The sequence below is a fragment of the Chiloscyllium plagiosum genome, unplaced genomic scaffold, assembly GCF_037043375.1.
Source record: "Chiloscyllium plagiosum isolate Xiang-an unplaced genomic scaffold, Cpla_swu_hap1 HiC_scaffold_22, whole genome shotgun sequence".
Classification (NCBI taxonomy): Eukaryota; Metazoa; Chordata; class Chondrichthyes; order Orectolobiformes; family Hemiscylliidae; genus Chiloscyllium; species Chiloscyllium plagiosum.
In genome coordinates, this window is record NW_028270160.1 from 33,161,377 (window position 1) to 33,183,548 (window position 22,172).

The 22,172-nt window shown below is 41.1% G+C and overlaps 1 protein-coding gene across 1 annotated transcript in view; it reads left to right on the plus strand.

Annotated features, from left to right (window-relative positions):
• Nucleotides 1–22,172, plus strand: part of abraxas2 (abraxas 2, BRISC complex subunit) — a 44,625-nt gene that overhangs the window by 2,204 nt on the left and 20,249 nt on the right. Inside the window, exon 3 of the mRNA XM_043712636.2 lies at nt 16,693–16,729. Within this exon, the coding sequence (XP_043568571.1) occupies nt 16,693–16,729 (37 nt within the window). The remainder of the gene's footprint in view (nt 1–16,692; nt 16,730–22,172) is intronic.

Genomic DNA, 22,172 nt, shown 5'->3' on the forward strand with positions numbered 1-22,172 from the left:
GAAACTTAGAGTAAAGTATGTACCATGAATGTGCATGACTAGTCCAAATCTTAAAAGGAATGTTAGAGCTACAGAAGAAACAATGGGGAAAGTTTTTTTCATGCCCATCCATTGTGGTTTAATAAGTTGACCATTTTGGGTAAAACAAAAAATTAAGTGCCTTAGTGTTTTCTGCAATGAATACTTTATAACATTGATATAAAGGCAATCATTGTGCTGTAGAATGTTGGCCACTTTGGGAAAGTGAGGACTGCTAATGCTGGAGGTCAGCCGAAAAGTGTGGTGCTGGGAAAGCACAGCCATTCAGGCAGCATCCGAGGAGCAGGAGAGTTGATGTTTTGAGCATAAGCTATTTTTGGAAAGTGTTTAATATTATTTACTGTGCTTATTAAATTAAAATTTGTGCAGAAGTGTTTTGTTCAGAAAGCACTGAGGTGTCATATGGTTTCAGATACTAATGATCTGGGAAATTTAAATTGTTTTTACAATGACTGACACCAATAAAAATTTGTGTAATTGATATGTCTCGCATGCACTGTTTTGAATGTTCCTGGTTGCAGGTGCTTGACTGATTTGTTTTAACATTAAACCTTCCCCTGTGGCTATGAACACTGAGCCTAAAAATAGGGAAATAAACATCTACAGACCAGCTTTAAGCAGCCATTGTTAGACAGGTTTTAACCAGATGCATATGACTAGAATGTGGGAGAACATTTTAAAGTTACTTTATATTGAGCAAGGTGACCCAACATAGGGGAGTATAGATATTATGCAAATATAAACTCTAATTGAATTGTATGACAGTGCAAAGAAAAACAAAGCCTGTTTTGTGTTGGCCTTGCCTTAGTTACTTTATCAGTCTGCAATGAAATTGGAGAGCTGTACATGTAAAGGATGTACTGATCAAAATGAGTACAGTTATTGTATTCTTGTGTAACACCATTGTATAAATAAATACCAGGCAGTCTGTAAAAGTAAGGTGTTTGGCTTGCTAATGGAGTAACCAATAAGACTACACTCAAGAAAATACCTAAGACAATATTTAAGTTCACAACGGGAAATTTAGTCCGAAATTGCCGATGTTTGAAAAAAGGACTGAAGACTTCAACTGTGAACTGCTGTTCGAGTCATAGAGAAGTACAGCACGGAACCAGACCCTTCAGTCCAACACGTCCATGCGGACCAGATACCCCAACCTAATCTAGTCCCACTTGCCAGCATCTGACCCATATCTCTCCAAACCCTTCCTATTCCTATACCAGATGCCTTTTGAATGTTGCAATTGTACCAGCCTCCACCACTTCCTCTGGCAGCTCATTCTATGCATGTAACTCCCTCTGTGTGGACAAAGTTGTCCCTTAGGTCTCATTTATATCTTTCTTTACCCTCTCACCCTAAAACTATACTCTATAGTTCTGGACTCCCCCATCCCAGGGAAAAGACTTTGTCTGTTTATCCTATTAACACTCCTCCTGATTTTATAAACCTCTGTAACGTCACCCCTCAGCCTCTGATGCTCCAGGGAAAACAGCCACAGCCTATTCAACCTCTCCCTATAGCTCAAATCCTCCAATCCTCGCGACATCCTTGTAAATCTTTTCTGAACCCTTTCAAGTTTCACAACTTCCTTCCGATAGGAAGGAGACCAGAATTGCATGCAATATGCAAATATCTTCTATGTCGTTCTCCACAGTAAACACTGATGCAAAATACTTGTTTAGTATCTCCCAAATCTCATGTGGCTTCACACAAAGGCTGTCTTTCTGATGTTTGAGGGGTCCTATTCTTTCCCTAGTTAGCTTTTGTCTTTAATGTATTTGTAAAAACCCTTTGGGTTCTCCTTAACCCGATTTGCCAAAGCTATCTCATGTCCCCTTTTTGCCCTCCTGATTTCCCTCTTAAGTAAACTCCCTCTGCCTTTATACTCTTCTAAGGATTCACTCAAGCTATCCTGTCTATACCAGACATATGCTTCCTTTTTCTTAACCAAACCCTCAATTTCTTTAGTCATCCAGCATTCCCTAAACCTACCAGCCTTTCATCCTAACAGGTATATACTTTCTCTGGACTCTCGTTCTCTCATTTCTGAAGGCTTTCCATTTTTGAGCTGTGCCTTTACCTGCAAACATCTTCCCCCAATCAGCTTTTGAAAGTTCTTGCTATTATGGAAACTGAAAGAGTATTACAAGTTATTAAAGATATTTTTGATCATATTAAAATCAACCATTATTGTTTTGACGTCAATAATACATTTGTCAAATCTGCATACCAAGGTTGATTATTAAATTGATAGTTAATATTGTACTCTCAAAAAAAAAGCCTGTCTACCTGTGCAGCCAAGCTCTGAACTTTATGCATCTTATTTGAAAAAGAACGATGAATTTATATTATATCTTAATCATTTTTCTCAAATGTTGAGCATTTGAATAGCACCTTTTAGTTAAGATATCCAAGGTGATTTACAAGAAAGTAATTTCTAAAATTTAGTTTGCATTCCACATCCAGTTTGTTCCACACAGTGCAATCAGATAATTGATCTATAGACTTTTTGGGGAACACGTTATTCTTTGAATTGTGATGCCTGACTTTTTAACTCATTCTTGAAAGCTGGTCATCAGATGTGTGCTTCAAATGCAATTATTGTCTTCCTTAATTGCCCTCAAGAAGTTGCTGGTGAGCTACTTCTTCAGCTGCTGCAGTCCAGCTTGTGTAGAGACACCAAGAGTGCTGGGAGGAAGTTCCAAGAATTTGACCCTGTAACAGTGAAGGATGTCTATTACCAAGTCAGAATAGTGAGTAGCTTTCAGAGGAACTTGCAGTTGATGTGTTACTTCCACATATCCACTGACCACCTCCTTTTAGGTAAGAGGTCACTGGATTAATAGTTGCTATCAAAGAAACCTTTATTGGTGTTGCACTGCAAGTCATGGATGTGGCTGTTGCTATGTGTTGATGGATGGGACACTAATTATGCAGGCTGCTTTTAACCTGGGTGATATCAAGTTTTTTGTATCTTGGAGCTGTGTTCATCCAGGCAAATGGTGAATATTTCATTCCCAATCTTAACTTTGTGTCTTGAGCGATGAGCAAGTTTTGAGGAGTCAAGATGTGAGTTCTGTTTTTGGGGTGGCACGGTGGCTCCGTGGTTAGCACTGCAGCCTCAGCGCCAGGGACCCAGGTTCAATTCCAGCTTCAGGCAACTATTTGTGCGGAGTTTGCACATTCTTCCCGTGTCTGCATGGGTTTCCTCTGGGTGCTCCGGTTTCCTCCCACAGTCCAAAGATGTGCAGGTTAGGTAGATTTGGCCATGCTAAATTGCCCATAATGTTAGGTGCATTAGTCAGAGGGAAATGGGTCTGGGTGGGTTATTCTTCGGAGGATCAGTTTGGACTTTTTGGGCCGAAGGGCCTGTTTCCACACTGTATGGAATCTAATCTAATCTAATCTAATTCCCAACTTTTTAACGTGCTCTAATTGGGTTGCCAATCACCAAAAACCATAAGACCAAATGATGTAGGAGCAGAAGTAGACCATCCAGTCTGTCATGTCTGTTCTGTCAGTCAGTAAGATCGCAGCTGATCTGATCATCCTCAACATCATTTTCTGACCTTTTCCCACATAACCCTTGAGTCCCTTACTGATTAAAGTCTTGAATATTCATAACGTCTCACACTTGACAGTCCTCTGTAATACTGGATCAGTGGTGCTGGAAGAGCACAGCAATTCAGGCAGCATCCGAGGACAGGCAAAATCGACGTTTCGGGCAAAAGCCCTTCATCAGGAATAAAGGCAGAGAGCCTGAAGCATGGAGAGATAAGCTAGAGGAGGGTGGGGGTGGGAGAGAGTGGCATAGAGTACAATAGGTCAGTGGGGAAGGAGATGAAGGTGATAGGTCAGGGAGGAGAGGGTGGAGTGGATAGGTGGAAAAGGAGCTGGGCAGGTCGGACAAGTCCGGACCTGGGAGTTGCAATGAGAGAGAGACTCCCTGAGATTCTTGTAGAGAGAGGAGGAAAACTTCTTCAAGGCAGGCATCCTTGCAAGAGGATTCGCAGTAGGGTTAAAATCAACGAGGTAAAAACAATGACTGCAGATGCTGGAAACCAGATTCTGGATCAGTGGTGCTGGAAGAGCACAGCAATTCAGGCAGCATCCGAGGACAGGCAAAATCGACGTTTCGGGCAAAAGCCCTTCATCAGGAATAAAGGCAGAGAGTCCTCTGTAATAAATTATTCCACAAATTCTGAACCTTTATCAGAAGAAATTTCTCTTCTCATCTGTCTTAAATGTACAATCTCTTATTCTGAGATTATGCCCTGAAGTTTGATATTCATCTTCCACATCCAATGTGTCAAGACCCCTAAGAATCTTCCATGTTTCAATGAGGTCACCTCTCATCCTTAAATTCCAATAAATACAGGGCCAGCCTGCTTGACTATTCCTCATAAAGGTGAAAGTGGGTACTGCAGAAGCTGGAGATTAGAGTTGAAAGTGTGGTCCTGGAAAAGTACGGCAGGTCAGGCAGCATCCGAGTTCCAGGAAAATCAATGTGCAATAGCCCTTCATCGGGATCCCTTTGTACCTGCTATCAGCTTGGTGAACTTTCTCGAGACTGCCTCTAATACCAATATATCTTTCCTTAGATAAGTGACCCAAAATGGTTCACAGTATTTCAGTAATGATCTGTCTTAACCTGCACATCTTTGGACGGTATAGTCTTAGCAAAATCTTCCTACTTTTAATACTACAATGCCTTTGAAGTAAAGACCAACACTGTATTTGTTTTCCCCATTAGGCCAAACTTGTGATTCACACTTGAAGACTCCATTTTGGCAGTTTCCCTTAATTTTATAAAAAAGATGTCTGTTTTACCTGTGACACAAAAATTTAATTCCAATATTATGCATGTTTTGTAGAAGCTGAAAGAGCTGTCTCCTTGTGTTGTAGGTACACCCACAATGCTCTTAGGGAGGGAATTTCTGAATTTTGACCGAGCAGCAGTGAATGAATGGAAATATGTCTCCAAGTCAAGATGGTGAATGGTTTGGAGGGGAAGCTGCAGGTGGTGTCCCCATGTACCTGCTGTTCTTGTCCTTCTAGATCAAAGTGGGTGTGGGTTTGGAAGGTGCTGTCTAAGGATCTTTGGTGAATTTCTTCAATACACCTTGTGAATAGAACCCACTGCTAATACTGAGTGGTGGTGATGGAGGGAGTGAATGCTTATGTATGTAACGCTAATCAAAGTGGGCTGTTTACTCCTGGATGGTGTCAAACTGCACACGTCCAGGCAAATGGGAAGTATTTCATCACATTCCTGACTTGTGCCTTGTCAATGGTAGGTAGGCTTTGGGGAGTTAGGAGGTGAATTGCTTGCCACAGTATTCCTAGCATCTGACCTGCTCTCATTGCCACTGTTTGTGTTGAGTCCAGTTCAGTTTCTGGCCAATGGTAACCCCAAGGAGGAGGATAGTGCGGATTTGCTGATGTTAACAACATCTGAATGAGAAGGGCTGGTGGTTAGATTCACCTTTTATTGGAGATGGTCATTGCCTGGCATTTGTGTGGCTACTTGTCAGCCCAAGGCTGGATATTGTTCAGATCTTGTTGTGTTTGAACATAGACTTCTTCAGTATTTGAGGAGTCGCAAATGGGGCTGAACATTGTTTAGTCATCAGTGCACATCCCCACTTGAAACCTTATGATGGAAGGAAGGTCATTGAAGCAGCTGAAGATGATTGGACCTATACACTATCCTGAGGAACTCTGCAGAGTTGTTATGGAGCTGAGATGACTGACCTCCAAAAACCATAATTTTTTTCCTATGTGTTAGGTATGACTCTAACCAATGGAGAGTTTGCTCCCTGCTTTCCATTGATTGCTGTTTTGCTGGGCTTATTGATGCCACTTTCAGTGGAATGTGGCCTTGATGTCAAGGGCTATCAATCTCACTTCACTTCTGGAATTCAGTTGTTTTGTCTGTGTTTGAGCCAAAGCTGTAATGAGGCCAGGAGCTGAGTGGCCTTGGCAAAACCCAGATGAGGCATTACTGCTGCTGAGCAAGTGCTCTTTGATAGCACTGTTGATGACACCTTCCATCACGTGATTGAGAGTAGACTGATGGGGTGGTAATTGGTCCAATACTTACCTGGTGGTAAATGTATTTTGTTTTGCCTTTAGTGGATTTACCTGGTAATTTTCCACATTGTGAGAATAGGGCCCTTCAAAGATCAGCAAGGCGGCCTTTGTGTGAATCGGCAGAAAATGGGGGAGATATTAAATGAGTATTTTGCATCAGTATTTACTGTGGAAAAGGATATGGAAGATATAGACTGTAGGGAAACGGATCTTGCAAAATGTCCATATTACAGAGGAGGAAGTGCTGGATGTCTTGAAACGGGTAAAGGTGAATAAATCCCCGGGACCTGATCAGGTGTACCCTAGAACTCTGTGGGAAGCTAGAGAATTGATTGCTGGGCCTTTTGCTGAGATATTTATCTCATCGATAGTCACAGGTGAGGTGCAGGAAGACTGGAGGTTGGCTAACGTGATGCCATTGTTTAAGAAGGGCGGTAAGGACAAGCCAGAGAACTATAGACCAGGGATCTTGACCTCGGTGGTGAGCAAGTTGTTGGAGAGAATCCTGAGGGACAGGACATACATGTATTTGGAAAGGCAAGGACTGATTAGGGATACTAAACGTGGCTTTGAGTGTAGGAAATCATGTCTCCCAAACTTGATTGAGTTTTTTTGAAGAAGTAACAAAGAAGATTGATGAGGGCAGAGCAGTAGACGTGATCTATATGGACGTCAGTAAGGCGTTCGACAATGTTCCCCATGGGAGACTGATTAGCAAGGTTAGATCTCATGGAATACAGGGAGAACTAGCCATTTGATACAGAACTGGCTCAAAGGTAGAAGATAGAGGGTGGTGGTGGAGGGTTGTTTTTCAGACTGGAGGTCAGTGACCAGTGGAGTGCCACAAGGATTGGTGCTGGGCCCTCTACTTTTTGTCATTTACGTAAATGATTTGGATGCGAGCATAAGAGGTACAGTTAGTAAGTTTGCAGATGACACCAAACTTGGAGGTGTAGTAGATAGTGAAGAAGGTTACCTCAGATTACAGCAGGATCTGGACCAATGGGCTCAAAAGTGGCAGATGGGGTTTAATTCAGATAAATGCGAGGTGCTGCATTTTTGGGAAAGCAAATCTTAGCAGGACTTATACACTTAATGGTAAGGTCCTAGGGAGTGTTGCTGGACAAAGAGACCTTGGAGTGCAGGTTCACAGCTCCTTGAAAGTGGAGTCGCAGGTAGATAGGATTGTGAAGAAGGCGTTTGGTATGCTTTCCTTTATTGGTCAGAGTATTGAGTACAGGAGTTGGGAGGTCATGTTGCGGCTGTACAGGACATTGGTTAGACCACTTTTGCAATATTGCATGCAATTCTGGTCTTCTTTGTATCGGAAAGGTGTTGTGAAACTTGAAAGGGTTCAGAAAAGATTTACGAGGATGTTGCCAGAGTTGGAGGATCTGAGCTACAGGGAGAGGCTGAACAGGCTGGGGCTGTTTTCCCTGGAGCATTGGAGGCTAAGGAGTGACCTTTATAGAGGTTTACAAAATTATGAGGGACATGGATAGGGTAAATAGGCAAAGTCTTTCCCCTGGGGTTGGGGAGTCCAGAACTAGAGGGCATAGGTTTAGGGTGAGAGGGGAAAGATATAAAAGAGACCTAAGGGGCAACTTTTTCACGCAGAGGGTGGTGCGTGTATGGAATGAGCTGCCAGAGGAAGTGGTGGAGGCTGGTACAATTGCAACATTTTAAGAAGCATTTGGATGGTTATATGAATAGGAAGGGTTTGGAGGGATATGGGCGGGTGCTGGTAGGTGGGACTAGATCGGGTTGGGATATCTGGTCGGCATGGACGAGTTGGATGGAAGGGTCTGTTTCCATGCTGTACATCTATGATTCTGTCAATGTTTTAAATGTACTGGAAGAGCTTGGCTAGGGGAACAGCAATTCTGGAGAGTGACTCTTCAGTACTTGTGCCAGAATGTTGTCGTGGCCCGTAGCATTTGCAGTATCAAGACTCCAAATATTTCATGATATCAGGTAGAGTGAATCAAATTGGCTGAAGAGTGCATCTGTAATTCTGGGGACCACTGCTAGAGGCAAAGATGGATCATTCACTTGGCACTTCTAGCTGAAGATTGTTGCAAATGCTTTAGCCTCATCTTTTGCATTGATGTGGGCTCATCCATAATTAAGGGTGGGAATATTTGTGGAGCTGCTTTCTCCAATGACTTTATGAATTGTCCATCACCATTGATGACTGAATATGGCAGGGTTTCTGAGCTTAGATCTGATCAACTGAAGCACTCTGGTATTAAGGCAATTATTTATATTCAAATAATGTTTCAGGGAACAGGGAAAATTGGGAGAATGGCTCAGTTGTAATGTTCATTTAGCAAGCTCATACAGACATGATGGATCAGATGGCGGTCTCTTGAGATTCTGTGGTGTTCATTTGAATCTATTAGACTTGCTTCCATTGTCTGAAGTAATCTGGTTTAGATGCTTAATCTGAATTTGCATTTGTGAATTCACCTATTCTCTCGAATGAACTCAGTACAGTTAATAGCGTTCCTAATATTGTAAAATTCTCTGGCGTAATCAGAAAACTCTAAAATTGACAAGAATTGAGAATGTAAAATTTTTAGTTTAATTCAATGGCATGAAGAGTATTCTTGTTGTAGAATTAGGTCAAGTGGTTTTCTAAACCAACTAGCAAAGAGCTAGCATTTTAATACTCTTTAAAGCCTGTAAGATTATACAGCATTAGCTGCCAGTAGTGAATTAGCTGAACAGAAATAACTTGGTTTCTAAATACTCCTATAAGACATAGGATAATGTAATCTGTTGGACAGTGCTCATTTTTAATTTGTACTTTAAATAGCTTAAGTTAAAACTTGCTGTTTGCTGAAAGCATAATCAACTTTGGCAGTTTCATGCAGTAGTTTCAATGATGGAATCTGAAGTTACAAATTTGGTTTAAACAATGTTAATAATAAAAAGCTGGGTTTAATGTGCTTTAGAAAGATTTATGAAGGATATTTCACCAGTTACTTTCATTTCTCTTTCATTTCCTTGCTTTTACTTAACTTTTGAGTTTCCTGTTTTATTTCACCTCGGCATTGATATCTTGCTTTGATGCTGGCCAGTTGGTGGTGCACATGAATAGCTTTAATGGACGACTTTCTCAGTTCCTGGATCAATGGTGCTGGAAGAGCACAGCAGTTCAGGCAGCATCCAAGGACCTTCAGCAAAATCGACGTTTCGGGCAAAAGCCCTTCATCAGGAATAAAGGCAGAGAGCCTGAAGTGTGGAGAGATAAGCTAGGGGAGGGTGGGGGTGGGGAGAGAGTAGCATAGAGTACAATAGGTCAGTGGGGGAAGGATATGAAAGTGATAGGTCGGGGAGGGTGGAGTGGATAGGTGGAAAAGGAGCTAGGCAAGTCGGACAAGTCCGGACAAGTCAAGGGGACTGGAAGTTTGAAATGGGGGAAGGGGAAATGAGGAAGCTGTTGAAGTCCACATTGATGCCCTGGGGTTGAAGTGTTCCGAGGCGGAAGATGAGGCGTTCTTCCTCCAGGCATCTGGTGGTGAGGGAGCGGCGGTGAAGGAGGCCCAGCACTTCCATGTCCTTGGCAGAGTGGGAGGGGGAGTTGAAATGTTGGGCCACGGGGCGGTTTGGTTGATTGGTGCGGGTGTCTCGGAGATGTTCCCTAAAGTGCACTGCTAGGCTCCTTGGGTCCCTTTTTACATCTTTTCTCCTCACGCCCTAAACCTATGCTCGCTATGTTGAGTATTTACTTGAGTATTTAACCTAACCATGCCCCTCATGATTTTATAAACCTTTATAAGGTCACCCCTCAGCCTCCAATGCTCCAGGGAAAATAGCCCCTGACTATTCAGCCTCTCCCTCTGGCTCAAATCATCTAACCATGGCAACATCTTTATAAATCTTTTCTGAGCCCTTTCAAGTTTCACAATACCGTTTTGATAGGAAGGAGATTAGAATTGCACACAATATTCCTATATAGGACAAACAGGAAGACAGCTAACAATCCGCATACATGAACATCAACTAGCCACGAAATGACACAACCAGCTATCCTTAGTAGCCACACACGCAGACGACAAGCAACATGAATTCGACTGGGACAACACTACTATCATAGGGCAAGCCAGACAGAGAACAGCCAGGGAATTCCTAGAGGCATGGCATTCATCCACAAACTCCATCAACAAACACATCGACCTGGACCCAATATACCAACCACTACAGCGAACAGCTGAAACTGACAACCGGAAGCGGCAGGGACAGACCACTATAAACATCGGAGGAAACATCAAAGAAGCGCTTCGCAGGAGGCTCCCAAGCACTGATGATGTCGCCTAGCCAGGGGACGAAACGTTTGCAACAAAAACTTCCAGCTCGGCGAACAGAACCACAGCAACCTTTATTGGTCACTATTCAATGTTTTCTGATCTCATTAGCTTTTGAAGCCATTTCCTATACAGCTTGAGAACTAGCCACAAATGATGGTAATTCTGCTTTCATACATACTGTAATCGGTGAACAATTGTGAAGTCAATCTTCAATTCTCTAACTTTACTAAAACATATAGATATATGTTTTTAGTATGCATGGGAAAAACAGCAGTATGTACAGCCAATCAGCTGCTCTGCTTAAAAGCAGGAAGGGATGTCACCATTTAAAGTTTTGCAGATCTTGAGTGGAGCAAAGCATCCAGCATGAACAACTGAAAAAGGAAATCTACTGTTCATATTCCAAAGTCTTTTGACTTCTTTTGGACTTCAGTTCGAAGTTGCACCAGTAAGTTTACAGTAATTAATAAACTAGAAAGGATGTTCCTTCAGACTAATAAGTGACAGTGGTCGTGTTTAAGCAGATAACTGTTCTGGATTTTGAAGTAGTACTACATTTTGAATTCCAAAGCATTTCATTGAATGATAATGGCTCATATCACACAATGTGCGTGTGTCACAACAAGTCTTTTGAAAACACATTCTCTAGCTGATAAGGGATATACCATTGTATAGACCCAATTAAAATACTCCTTTTACTTACAAGTATTTCTGTTCCCTCCTTCACTCCACCTTAGTCTTAAGCAGTCCAATTTTTCTTTAAATGATATGATTTTTTTACTGTAACAACCTTTTAATGGTCAGTGTATTTAGTCTCGGTGTTGCAGCTGTACAAGACATTGGTTAGACCACTGTGGGAATATTGTGTGCAATTCTAGTCTCCTTCCTATCAAAACGGTATTGTGAAACTTGAAAGGGCTCAGAAAAGATTTATAAAGATGTTGCCATGGTTGGATGATTTGAGCCAGAGGGAGAGGCTGAATAGTCAGGGGCTATTTTCCCTGGAGCATTGGAGGCTGAGGGGTGACCTTATAAAGGTTTATAAAATCATGAGGGGCATGGATAGGGTAAATACTCAAGTAAATACTCAACCTAGCGAGCATAGGTTTAGGGCGCGAGGAGAAAAGAGGTAAAAGGGACCCAAGGGGCAACACCCTCCCATGCAGAGGGTGGTGTGCGGACGGAACAAACCACCAGAAAACTCCGAGCCCAGAGAAAATCAATTAACTGAGTAATCAATTATCTGAATGAAATAGTGCCCACCCATCTTGTTTGGATAATCAAGGTTCCTCTGTAATTCCTGGGATAGTGCGATTGTTCTGTGAGGAGAGATTGTGGAGACTGGGCCTAAATTCTCTGTAATTTAGAAGAATGAAAGAAAATCTCATTACTGTACATTGCTCATCTTCCAAGATTCTTACATGAATAGGTAAATTAGTCATAGAAAGAATGCCTCTGGCTGACAGATCTAAAACCGAAATGGGCAATAAATGCTGGCCTATCCAGTGATCCACTAATGAATTTTTTAAAGAACAGTCTTAGTCTAAAAGTCAAACCATTTAACACTGAGATGTAGCAAAACTTCTTCATTGAGTGGGTGTTTAATCTTTTAAAGGTTTGCCCCCAGAGGGCTGTTGGAGCTCAATCATTAGGTTCAAGAAAAAGATTGACCGATTTCTAATTACTGATGAGATCATGAGTTTGTGAGTATAACATAGGGATATGGTAGTAAAGTAGATGATCAGCTACAGTCTCGAAGGGCTGAATGACGTACTCTAAAGCTGCTATTTTCTGACCTTGTAGTGTTTTCTTTTGAGTTGCCGCACCCAACAGCAAAGACATAACCTGTCCTAATGAGCTGTTGTATATAAATTGCTTTCTGTGTGGCAGGCTGTACTTTGATCAGCATTGAACTTTATAATACCTTTTATCACAACATAAAAAAGTATTAGTGGTTAATTTACAAAGCATTTTTTTTGCCAGTCTTTATATAACTTCATATTATTTAGTACTATGCTCCAGTTCTAATTTGTGAACGTTCCATACCATGATTACCTTGTGCATCTTGATATTTGTAAAAAATAGATTTGTGATAAAATAATTGTATATTTTCACCTTTTGTTTTAGCAGTACTGCTACTATAGATTTTCTTTGTTCATTAGCAATATAATTTATGCTGCACAATAAGCACTTAAACCAAGGGAGTGTTGAAATTGCAGAAATTTCTCATGGGTGTTGTGAAGGGATTGTTTCATTAAATGTGTAAACAACTATGTTTGCACAATAAGGTGAGATCCTCAAGATTTGTTTAAAATAGAGAATAATTGATTAGGAGAGCTTTTGAGGCAGTAATCTGATTGTAATGTAAACTATAAGAGCAGAGGTGATGCTAACTCACTGGCTAGATGGCCCATAGAATTGTGCAAAATGGTAACATTAAAATATTAGTGGGCAGCAAAGCAGCTGTCTTCCTGTGTGACCTGTGATACACCATCACACTTTGTCAGAAGAATAGGGAGATCACTTAACATTTAGGAAATGCAAATCTGGGTTAGATAGAGAAACAAAGGAAACTTACGTCAGGAATTCATCAATCATTTCAGGTTGCATCACGTGTTTACCAAGGCCTTTTTTTTTAAAAAAAAGCAAATTGTTGAACTTTGTTTCTAAATGGATAGTAGTAAGAAGAACCTGTATTGAATCTTGAGTTGGACCATAGTTAAACATACTTCATGCCATTCTGGTCACCATATAAAAGTTTGTCGGGTCACTGGAGAGGGTGCAGGGAAAATGTACAAGTGATGCCTGAAATGTGTAGGTTTAGATATTTAGAGCCATGGAGATTTGCATCTTGGAAAAAGTTTGATTAGCCTACTAATTCCACTCCAGTCATTGAACATCCATCTATTCAAATCTCATTTTGAGTTGGAAGGATTGACAGGCTTTGGTCGATTGGTAAGTTAATGGAGGCCATTAAGTAATCAGTGTTTCTTAGAGTCATAGAGCTGTACAGCATGGAAACAGACCCTTTGGTCCAACTCCTTCCTGACTAGGTATCACAACTTAGTCTAGTCTCCTTTGCCAGCATTTGGCCCATACCCCTCTAACCCCTTCCTATTCATGTACCCATCCATACGTCTACTAAATGTTGCATTTGTACCAGCTTCCTCCCTCTCCTATGGGGATACAGGTTCATAGCTTATTCTATGTACACACCACCCTCTCCATGAAAAAGTTGCCCAATGGGTCTGTTTTCTCTCTCACTTTTTAAAGCTATGCTGTCTTTTGGTTTGGACTCTTCTACCATGGCTATTCACCTGTCCATGCCCCTCATGATTTTATAAACCTTTAACATCACTCCTCAGCCTCCAACACTCTAGAGAAAATAGCCTCAGCCTATTCAATATCTCCCTAAAGCTCAAACCTGCCACCTGGACAACATCCTTGTAAATGTTTTCTGAATCCTTTCAAGTTTAACAATATATTTCCTGTAGTAGGGAGACCAGAATTGAATGCAGTATTCCAAAATTGGCCTAACCAATGTCCTTTACAGCATCAGTGTGACCTCCCAGAATAGTCCATATTCTGACCTATAAAAGCAAGTGTGTCAAACATTGCCTTCACTACCCTGTCTATCTGTGATTCCAGTTTCAAAGAACTCTGACCCTGCACCCCAAGGTTGCTTTGTTGGCAACACTTCCAGGACCTGACCATTACGTGTCCAAATTGTTTATATAAATGACAAGCAGTGGACTCTTCACTGATCATTGCAGCACACCACTGGTTACAGGCCTCCAGTCGAAAAAAAACCCTCTACCACTTGCCTCTGTCTCCTACTTTCAAGTCAGTTTGTATCCAAATGGCTAGCTCTCCCTGGATTCCATGTGATCTCAGCTTGCTAACCAATCTACTATGCGGAGCCTTATCAACCATTTTGCTGAAGTCCATTTGGACAACGTCCATATGTTGTGCCTTCATTAGTCGTCTTTGTCACTTCAAATACTCAGTCAAGTTAGTGAGATGTTACTTCCCAGGCACAGAGCCATGTTGACTATCCCTAATCAGTCCTTGCCTTTCCAAATACATGTAAATCCTGTCCCCTCCGAGTCCCCTCCAACAACTTGCCAACCACTGATGTCAGGCTTACCAGTCTATACCTCCTTTTGTTTACCTCATTAGCCAACCTCCAGTCTTTAGGCATCTCATCCATGACTGTCGATGATACAAATATCTCAGCAAGGGACACAGCACCACAAAGTTCTGGGCTACACCTGATCACGTCCCATGGATTTATCCTCCCTTTTATGCGTTTTAAGATATTTGAGCAGCACCACCTCTTTAATCTGCAAACTGTTCAAGATATGACTCTTTCTCCAAGTTCTCTAGCTTCCATATCCTTCTCCACAGTCAATACTGACGCAAAATATTTGTTTAGTGTCTCATTCATCTCCTGCGATTCCACACATATGTGGCCTTGTTGACTTTTTAAGAGGTAATCAGAGGAAATTCAGAGGAAACTACTTTCACCAAAGAGTGGTGAGAATGTAGAATTCACATTTCACATAGCATAGATACTTTGAAGCGGAATCTAGACGGGCATTTGAGGGAGAAGGATGCAGATGGCTGAATAGAAGATGAACAACCAAATGATTTGTTTCTGTACCTAACCTATGTAACCTTGTGTAATGTTTAACAATAGAGTTTAAGTTCTGCTGTACTATGAAATACAATTATGTAGCTTTGGACTTTTTCAAAGAAATCCCCTGAAGTTGTGCTGATAACTGAGTTCACTAGCGTTCATCTTTGATAGAGTCCCTACGGTATGGAAACAGGCCCATCGACCCAACCAGTCCATACCGACCCTCTGAAGACTATCCCATGCAGACTCTTTGCCCTATAACATTTACCCCTGACTCATGCACCTAATATACACATCCCTGAACACTATGGGCAATTTAGCACGGCCAGTTCACCTAACCTGCACATCTTTGGGTTGTGGGAGGAAACCTATGCAGGCACAGGGAAAATGTGCAAACTCCACACACAGTCATCCGAGGCTGGAATCGAACCCGGGTCCCTGGTGCTTTGAGTCAGCAGTGCTAACCCCTGTGCCACCCTGCTTGTATTTGCAGGGGATTTGGCAGGAGAGGTTATTCAAACAGCTTTCTAGTCTGTTATCATATGGTTTTATTTTTCTCAGAAATCTAATAGAAGTGTACTAAAGGAGAGGATGGTACAAATTTTAAAAAGATGGGAAAGTAGAACAGGGAATCTTCAAAAAGGGCTGTAATTATTTTTACTACATGAGCAAACTTTTGTAATTTGTCTTGAAGAATCCTTAAAACAACTTTTTGTCTAAGTAGAACCAAATAATTATCTCAATGTGGTGTTTGTTAAATCTGGAGTAATGTAAAACTAGCCATATGTTGGGTTTTTTAAAAACTAATTCCCGGTCGAGTTTTCTTTTAATGACAGTGTGCAGCTCATTTATCGCAAGCGATTTGTCAGGGCAGTAGCTGATGTATTGTGGTTTCATGTGGAATGTGCTTTGATTGTTCAAAATAAATTTGGAAGTAACTATAAAATAAGTATTAACTCGTGTGTTCTTTAAACTAGTATGGGAACTGTTCTGAAATGTGAATGGGAAGTTCATGAATTAGTTAAACTATACAGTCTTAAAAATAAAAAATGCTGGAGATAACAGCAGATCAGGTAGCATCCATGGAAATTGAAAGCAAGCTAATGTTTGAAGAATCACCTAGGCTCAACGTAAGTTTGCTTTCTGCCCATGGATAATGCCTGAGCTGCTGTACTCCCATCATTTTTTTGTTTTCAGTTCAGATTCCAGTATCTGCAGTCCTTTGTTCCTGCAGTCTTAAAAATGTTAGGGTGAATAAAATTTTCAGTAATCTTGTCTGAAATGACTCTTGAATGTCTGCAGACTCACTTTTTAAAAAGAAAATCACGCAAACCAAACCAGTTAATTTTGTGAACAAACATTCCAAACCCTAGAAAATGACAATTTTCCAATTATACCATGTGCTTAAGTTGTATGTAACATTGGATTTTATAAAGGCATTAGAATGTTAAAAAATGCATGTGTATAGTTCTTTTATGTCTCTCTGAAGTATAGTAATTATTCGGTTTATAACCCCAGAGATTGTAAGTTTGTGTGCAGATGTTTTAAAATTTTTAGTTATTCATCCTAGGATTTAGTTTTCAAATATTTCTTTCTATTTTGTTACAGAAATCCACAACCATGAGCCTGGTTACCAACTCTTTAGGTAAGTAATTTTAATCTGCTTGATTACTTATTTCAACTACTTTGATAACCTGTGAATAGTTTTAGTTTCAAATGCCTGAGTTGCTTGGCATTCGAATAGTCAAATCCCTGATAGTTTTTCAGCTTGATGACAAAGTTAGAGAGTTTGGTAATTAGTGATGGCCTTTAAATGCTGGCCAAGCCAATGATGCCCACATCCCTTGAATGACTTTTAAAAAGAGACTACCCTGGAATAAAGGACACGAGTAAGTTTTTTTATGTGCCAAGATAAAAACATTTTTTTTAATTTCTCCTTTCTCTATTGATGACCCTTCCTTCTTGCTGGAACCAGTTTCATTGGTGCTTTTTCAATGTTTCTTGTTAAAAGAATCACAGTACATATCAATTACTGGAGTTTGAGATATTAGGCCAAAGTATTTATAGCATCACTCCACATGCACACCAGCAGGGATTGGAAGTGTAGCTAACTGTATGCCCTGACTGTGCTAGGACCTCCACCCATGAATAAGCATGTTGGTTCAATCCCCACTAAACGACTTGAGCACATACTTGAGAACGATATGTCAGTGTAGTACTGAGGATTGATGCACTGTTGCAGCTGCCATCTTTTGGATGGGATGTTACATCTGCCTTTTCAGCTACTTACGAAAGATCTCATGGAACTATTTGAAGTAGAGCAGAAGAGTTCAATGTCCTGGTCAATTTTTATCCCTTAACCACAAGAAACTGCCCCAAAGCCAAGCAGATCACTTATTAATTTGTCTTATTTCTGTTTGCTGGACCTGACTGTGTGCTTATTGACAGTTTTCCAAATAGAGGCTGCAGTTCCGAAGTATTTAATTGAATATGAAGCACTTCAGAATATCCCGAACTGTGGCTCTTGTCTAGCAGTGGTGTCCCTACCTCTGAGCCAGGATGCCCAAGTTCAAGTCCCACCTGCTTCAGGGGTGTGTTAATAACCTCTCTCAACAAGTTGATTTGAAAATATCTGGCATTGACAGAAGCATATTTGTCGGGGTGAGGGGGATGGTTCAGAGTCAGTGGTGTTAGTCACATTTAAACTCTGGAAATAGAATGTGGGTAATAACAAAAGTTATGGAGTGTTTTGTTACTGAGCAGCACTTCAATTGCGTATTGGTATGTAGTGGTAGAGCTAGCATTCAGAATGTGCAATTTAACTGGACTGGTATGCTGAGCCTTTGGTAGGAGCTGATCAGTCTGTTGATGTTACAGCTTCTCCATGCGTTGACATTGGAAGGATAGTCAATGGTTCACTGACACTCGTGAGTGGTTAAAGGGTAAAAAAAGCTATACATTAACAGGTGAATGGTAATTGATAAAGAATTGTGGGACTAACAACAAAATAGCAAATGTGGTAGAAAAAGAAAACTATTGTGGATAATACCAGTGTCATCTTTACCGATCCCTTTTCCTACTTGCATCATCTGTGTCGTCAATTCTGCTGCGATTCTTCTCTTCCTCCACTCATCAGTATATATATTTATGGCCTGTTCCTTTTTTACATTAAAAGATGTCCTCTACCATGTTATGTCTTGGCTTCAAAGAATGCTTGATTCTTCATTGGCGGTGTCTTGTTGTTTTTGTTTTTATATCCATTTTATCTTGGAACATTACATTTACCGTCCTATTCCGAAAAGTTCAGTACAATACACGCCAAAAGAAGTTATTTTGGTTACAGGAGAGCATTTCAGTGAAGGATGTCAGATAACGAAACAATAAAGCTGTTTCTGCAGGTCATTAAAAAAATGTCATGTCCTATTTTGCTGCCAAGTTAGAAAGGTGTGACACTTAGCTCATGTGACAATATTATGGCTTTAAGAGGTGTATTTTGTCTTAGTTTTTATTTGAAGAAAGGTTTTGAGCCATGGGTGCCAGGCTGTCTCTTCCATGTGAGGTCATTGTCTGTCTCGGACAGTGTGGCCCTATTTTTTTTCTATTATAACTGCATTTGGAAAATTGCACTGCCCCCATACTTAGGGGTTTGGTGTGGGGGGGAAGAAAAAGAAGAGAAAGAGTCCTGTGAAAGAGGGTGGGATGCCAAAAAGAGTGGGGCAGGTGAGTTACAGAATGTTTAAGCAAAAAAAAAAGCCTACCTTTTTATGGATTAATTTTTAACTCCAATCCTTATTGAGACTTCAGACAATAAGGCAACAGTTGACAATTTGCTGAGGAAACTCCAAGTTTTATTTCACTTATGAAGTAATATTTATTAAAGCAAGGAAGCAACTTTGTAGGTTTAGCATGGTTCATGTTTTCAGGTACAGCTTGGGGTGTGTTGTCAATACAGTCTCTGGCTTTCTGCTTTTGACAGAACTACAGGTGTTATTAATTGCTTTATCAAACCAAGTGCAAGCACTTTGGTTAGTGAATGTTGGTGTTTATTATCTTTTTCTGAGCCATAGCCAACTGCATGGTCAATGATATTGCATTCTGATTGGCTTAAGTGAGATGCGACTGACTTCTGATTAGTTCAAGCTCTACTTGATCAATCTGTGATTGGCTACTGAGAGTTGTCACACCTTGAATTTGGTTACTTATTTTAAAAATCTCTCATACAATCAAGTACTGAAACAATGATTTAAACTTTGTGTGTTGCAGCTAAAACAAAACCCTTCCAGTCAGCAAAATAAGTCTCACAACTCAACTTGGGCTATTACTTGATTAAGGCTGAATTTAGCCAGGATTCCAAAGGTGCTTGACTCTAATTGTGTCCAAGGCTTGATCATTGTGCAGTGTCATTCTTCGAAGTTCTGTTAAGGGAGAGTTTTGGAGTTGCTGTCTTATTCAGCTTTTCATCCTTCAGGTGACAGGGAAGTGGGCAGAGGGGGGGGGAAGGGTTGCCTTGTTAGTTAAGGATGAAATTAAATCTATGGCATTAAATGACATAGGGCCAAATGATGTGGAGTCTGTGTCGGTGGAGTTGAGGAGCCACAAAGGCAAAAAAAAACCATAATGGGAGTTACGTATAAACCTCTCAGCAGTGGTCAGACCAGGGGTGCAAGATGTACCAGGAAATAGGGCATGTCAGAAAGGTAAGGTCACAGTGACCATGGGGAGACTTCAATATGCAAATGGACTGGGGGGGAGGGGGAGGGGGCAAAGGGGAAGATTAGACAACCATGGCTGACAAAGGAACTCAGGAAATGTATCATAGAAAGAGAGAGCCTATAAAATGGCCAAGAGCACCAGAAATCAGAAGATTGGAAAGACTACAAAAACAGAGAGGATAATTGAGAGAAATAAGGAAGGAGAGGATCAAACATGAAGATAAGCTAGCCAGTAATATTAGAAATGATAGTAAAAGTTTCTTTCAATACATAAGAAACAAACAAGAGGCAAAAATAGAAATTGGGCTACTCCAAATTGATGCAGGAAGGCTAGTGATGGGCGATAAGGAAATAGCTGAAGAACTTAATAAATACTTTGTGTCAGTCTTCACAGTGGAAGGTGTAAGTAATATCCCAATGATTAAGGAGAGTCAAGGGACAGAGTTGAGTATTGTGGCCGTTATAAAGGAGAAAGTACTTGATAAATGAAAAGGTCTAAAAAACTGAAATCTCCTGGCCCAACCCTAGAGTTCTGAGGGAGGTGGCTGAAGAAATAAGAGACGTCGGTTGTAATCTTTCAAAAATCACTGGAGTCAGGGAAAGTACCAGATGATTGGAAAATCACTTTTGTAACCGCTTTGTTCAAGAAAGGATGAAGACACAAGATGGAAAATTATAGGCCGATTAGCCTAACCTCGGTTGTATGTAAAATTTTAGAATCCATAGTTAAGGATGAGATTTCTAAATTCTTGGAAGTGCAGGGTTGAATTAGGACAAGTCAGCATGGATTTAGCAAGGGTAGGTTTTGTCTGGCAAACCTGTTAGAATTCTTTGAAGAGGTAACAAGTAGATTAGACCAGTGAAACCCAGTGGATATTATCTACCTAGACTTCCGAAAGGCCTTTGATAAGGTGCCTCACGGGAGTCTGCTGAGTAAGGTGAGGACCCATGGTGTTCAAGAGAATCGACGTTTCGGGCATTAGCCCTTCTTCAGGAATCTTCAGGGCTAATGCCCGAAACGTCGATTCTCCTGTTCCCTAGATGCTGCCTGACCTGCTGCGCTTTTCCAGCAACACATTTCCATCTCTGATCTCCAGCATCTGCAGACCTCACTTTCTCCCCATGGTGTTCAAAGTGAGCTACTGGCATAGATTGAGGATTGGCTGTCTGACAGAAGGCAGAGAATTGGGATAAAAAGTTCTTTTTCGGAATGTCAGCCGGTGACAAGTGGTGTCCCGCAGGGTTCAGTGTTGGGGCCCCAGCTGTTCACTTTATATATTAATGATCTTGATGAAGAGACTGGGGGCACTCTGGCAAAGTTCGCCGATGACACAAAGTTAGGTGGACAGGCAGGTAGTATAGAGGAGGTGGGGTGGCTACAGAAAGACTTAGGCAGTTTGGGATAATGGTCCAGAAAAAAAAAGAACACAGGCAAGGACTCTTTTTTTCTCAATGGTGAGAAAATTCATAAAGCCAAAGTACAAAGGGATCTGAGAGTGCAAGTACAGGATTCTCTAAAGGTTGACTTGCAGGTTGAGTCTGTGGTTAAGAAAGCAAATGTAATGTTGTCATTTATTTCAAGAGGGTTGGAATGTAAACACAATGAGATGCTTCTGAGACTTTATAAAGCTCTGGTTAGGCCCCATTGAGAATATTGTGTCCAGTTTTGGGCCCCACACCTCAGGAAGGACATACTGGCACTGAAGCGTGTCCAGCAGAGATTCACATGGGTGATCCCTGGAATGGTAGACCTAACATATGAACGGCTGAGGATCGTGGGATTGTGTTGGTTAGAGTTTAGAAAGTTGAGGGGAGACCTAATAGAAACTTACAAGATAATGCATGGCTTAGAAAGGGTGGATACTGGGAAGTTGTTTCCATCAGGCGGGGGTCCTAGGACTTGTGGGCACAGCCTTCGAATTAGATGGAGTCAATTTAGAACAGAAATGAGGAGACATTTCTTCAGCCAGAGAGTGGTGCGCCTGTGGAATTCACTGCCATAGAGCACAGTGGAGGCTGGGATGTTAAATGTCTTCAAGGCAGAGACTGATAAATTCTTAATCTCGCAAGGAATTGAGTAATAGGGGGAGAGTGCGGGTAAGTGGCGTTGAAATGCCTGTCAGCCACAACTGAATGGCGGAGTGGACTCGATGGAAGTAAGGTAATTTGGCCCATTCTTATGTCTTATGGTATTAGGTCCAGGATATGGTACTATTGATTCTTTAGATTCCTGTCATTCAAAACATTGATTATTCTTTGCAGTTTCAGAAAAGATTTACAAGGATGTTGCTAGGGTTGGAGGATTTGAGCTATAGGGAGAGGCTGAATAGGCTGGGGCTGTTTTCCCAGGAGCGTCAGAGGCTGAGGGGTGACCTT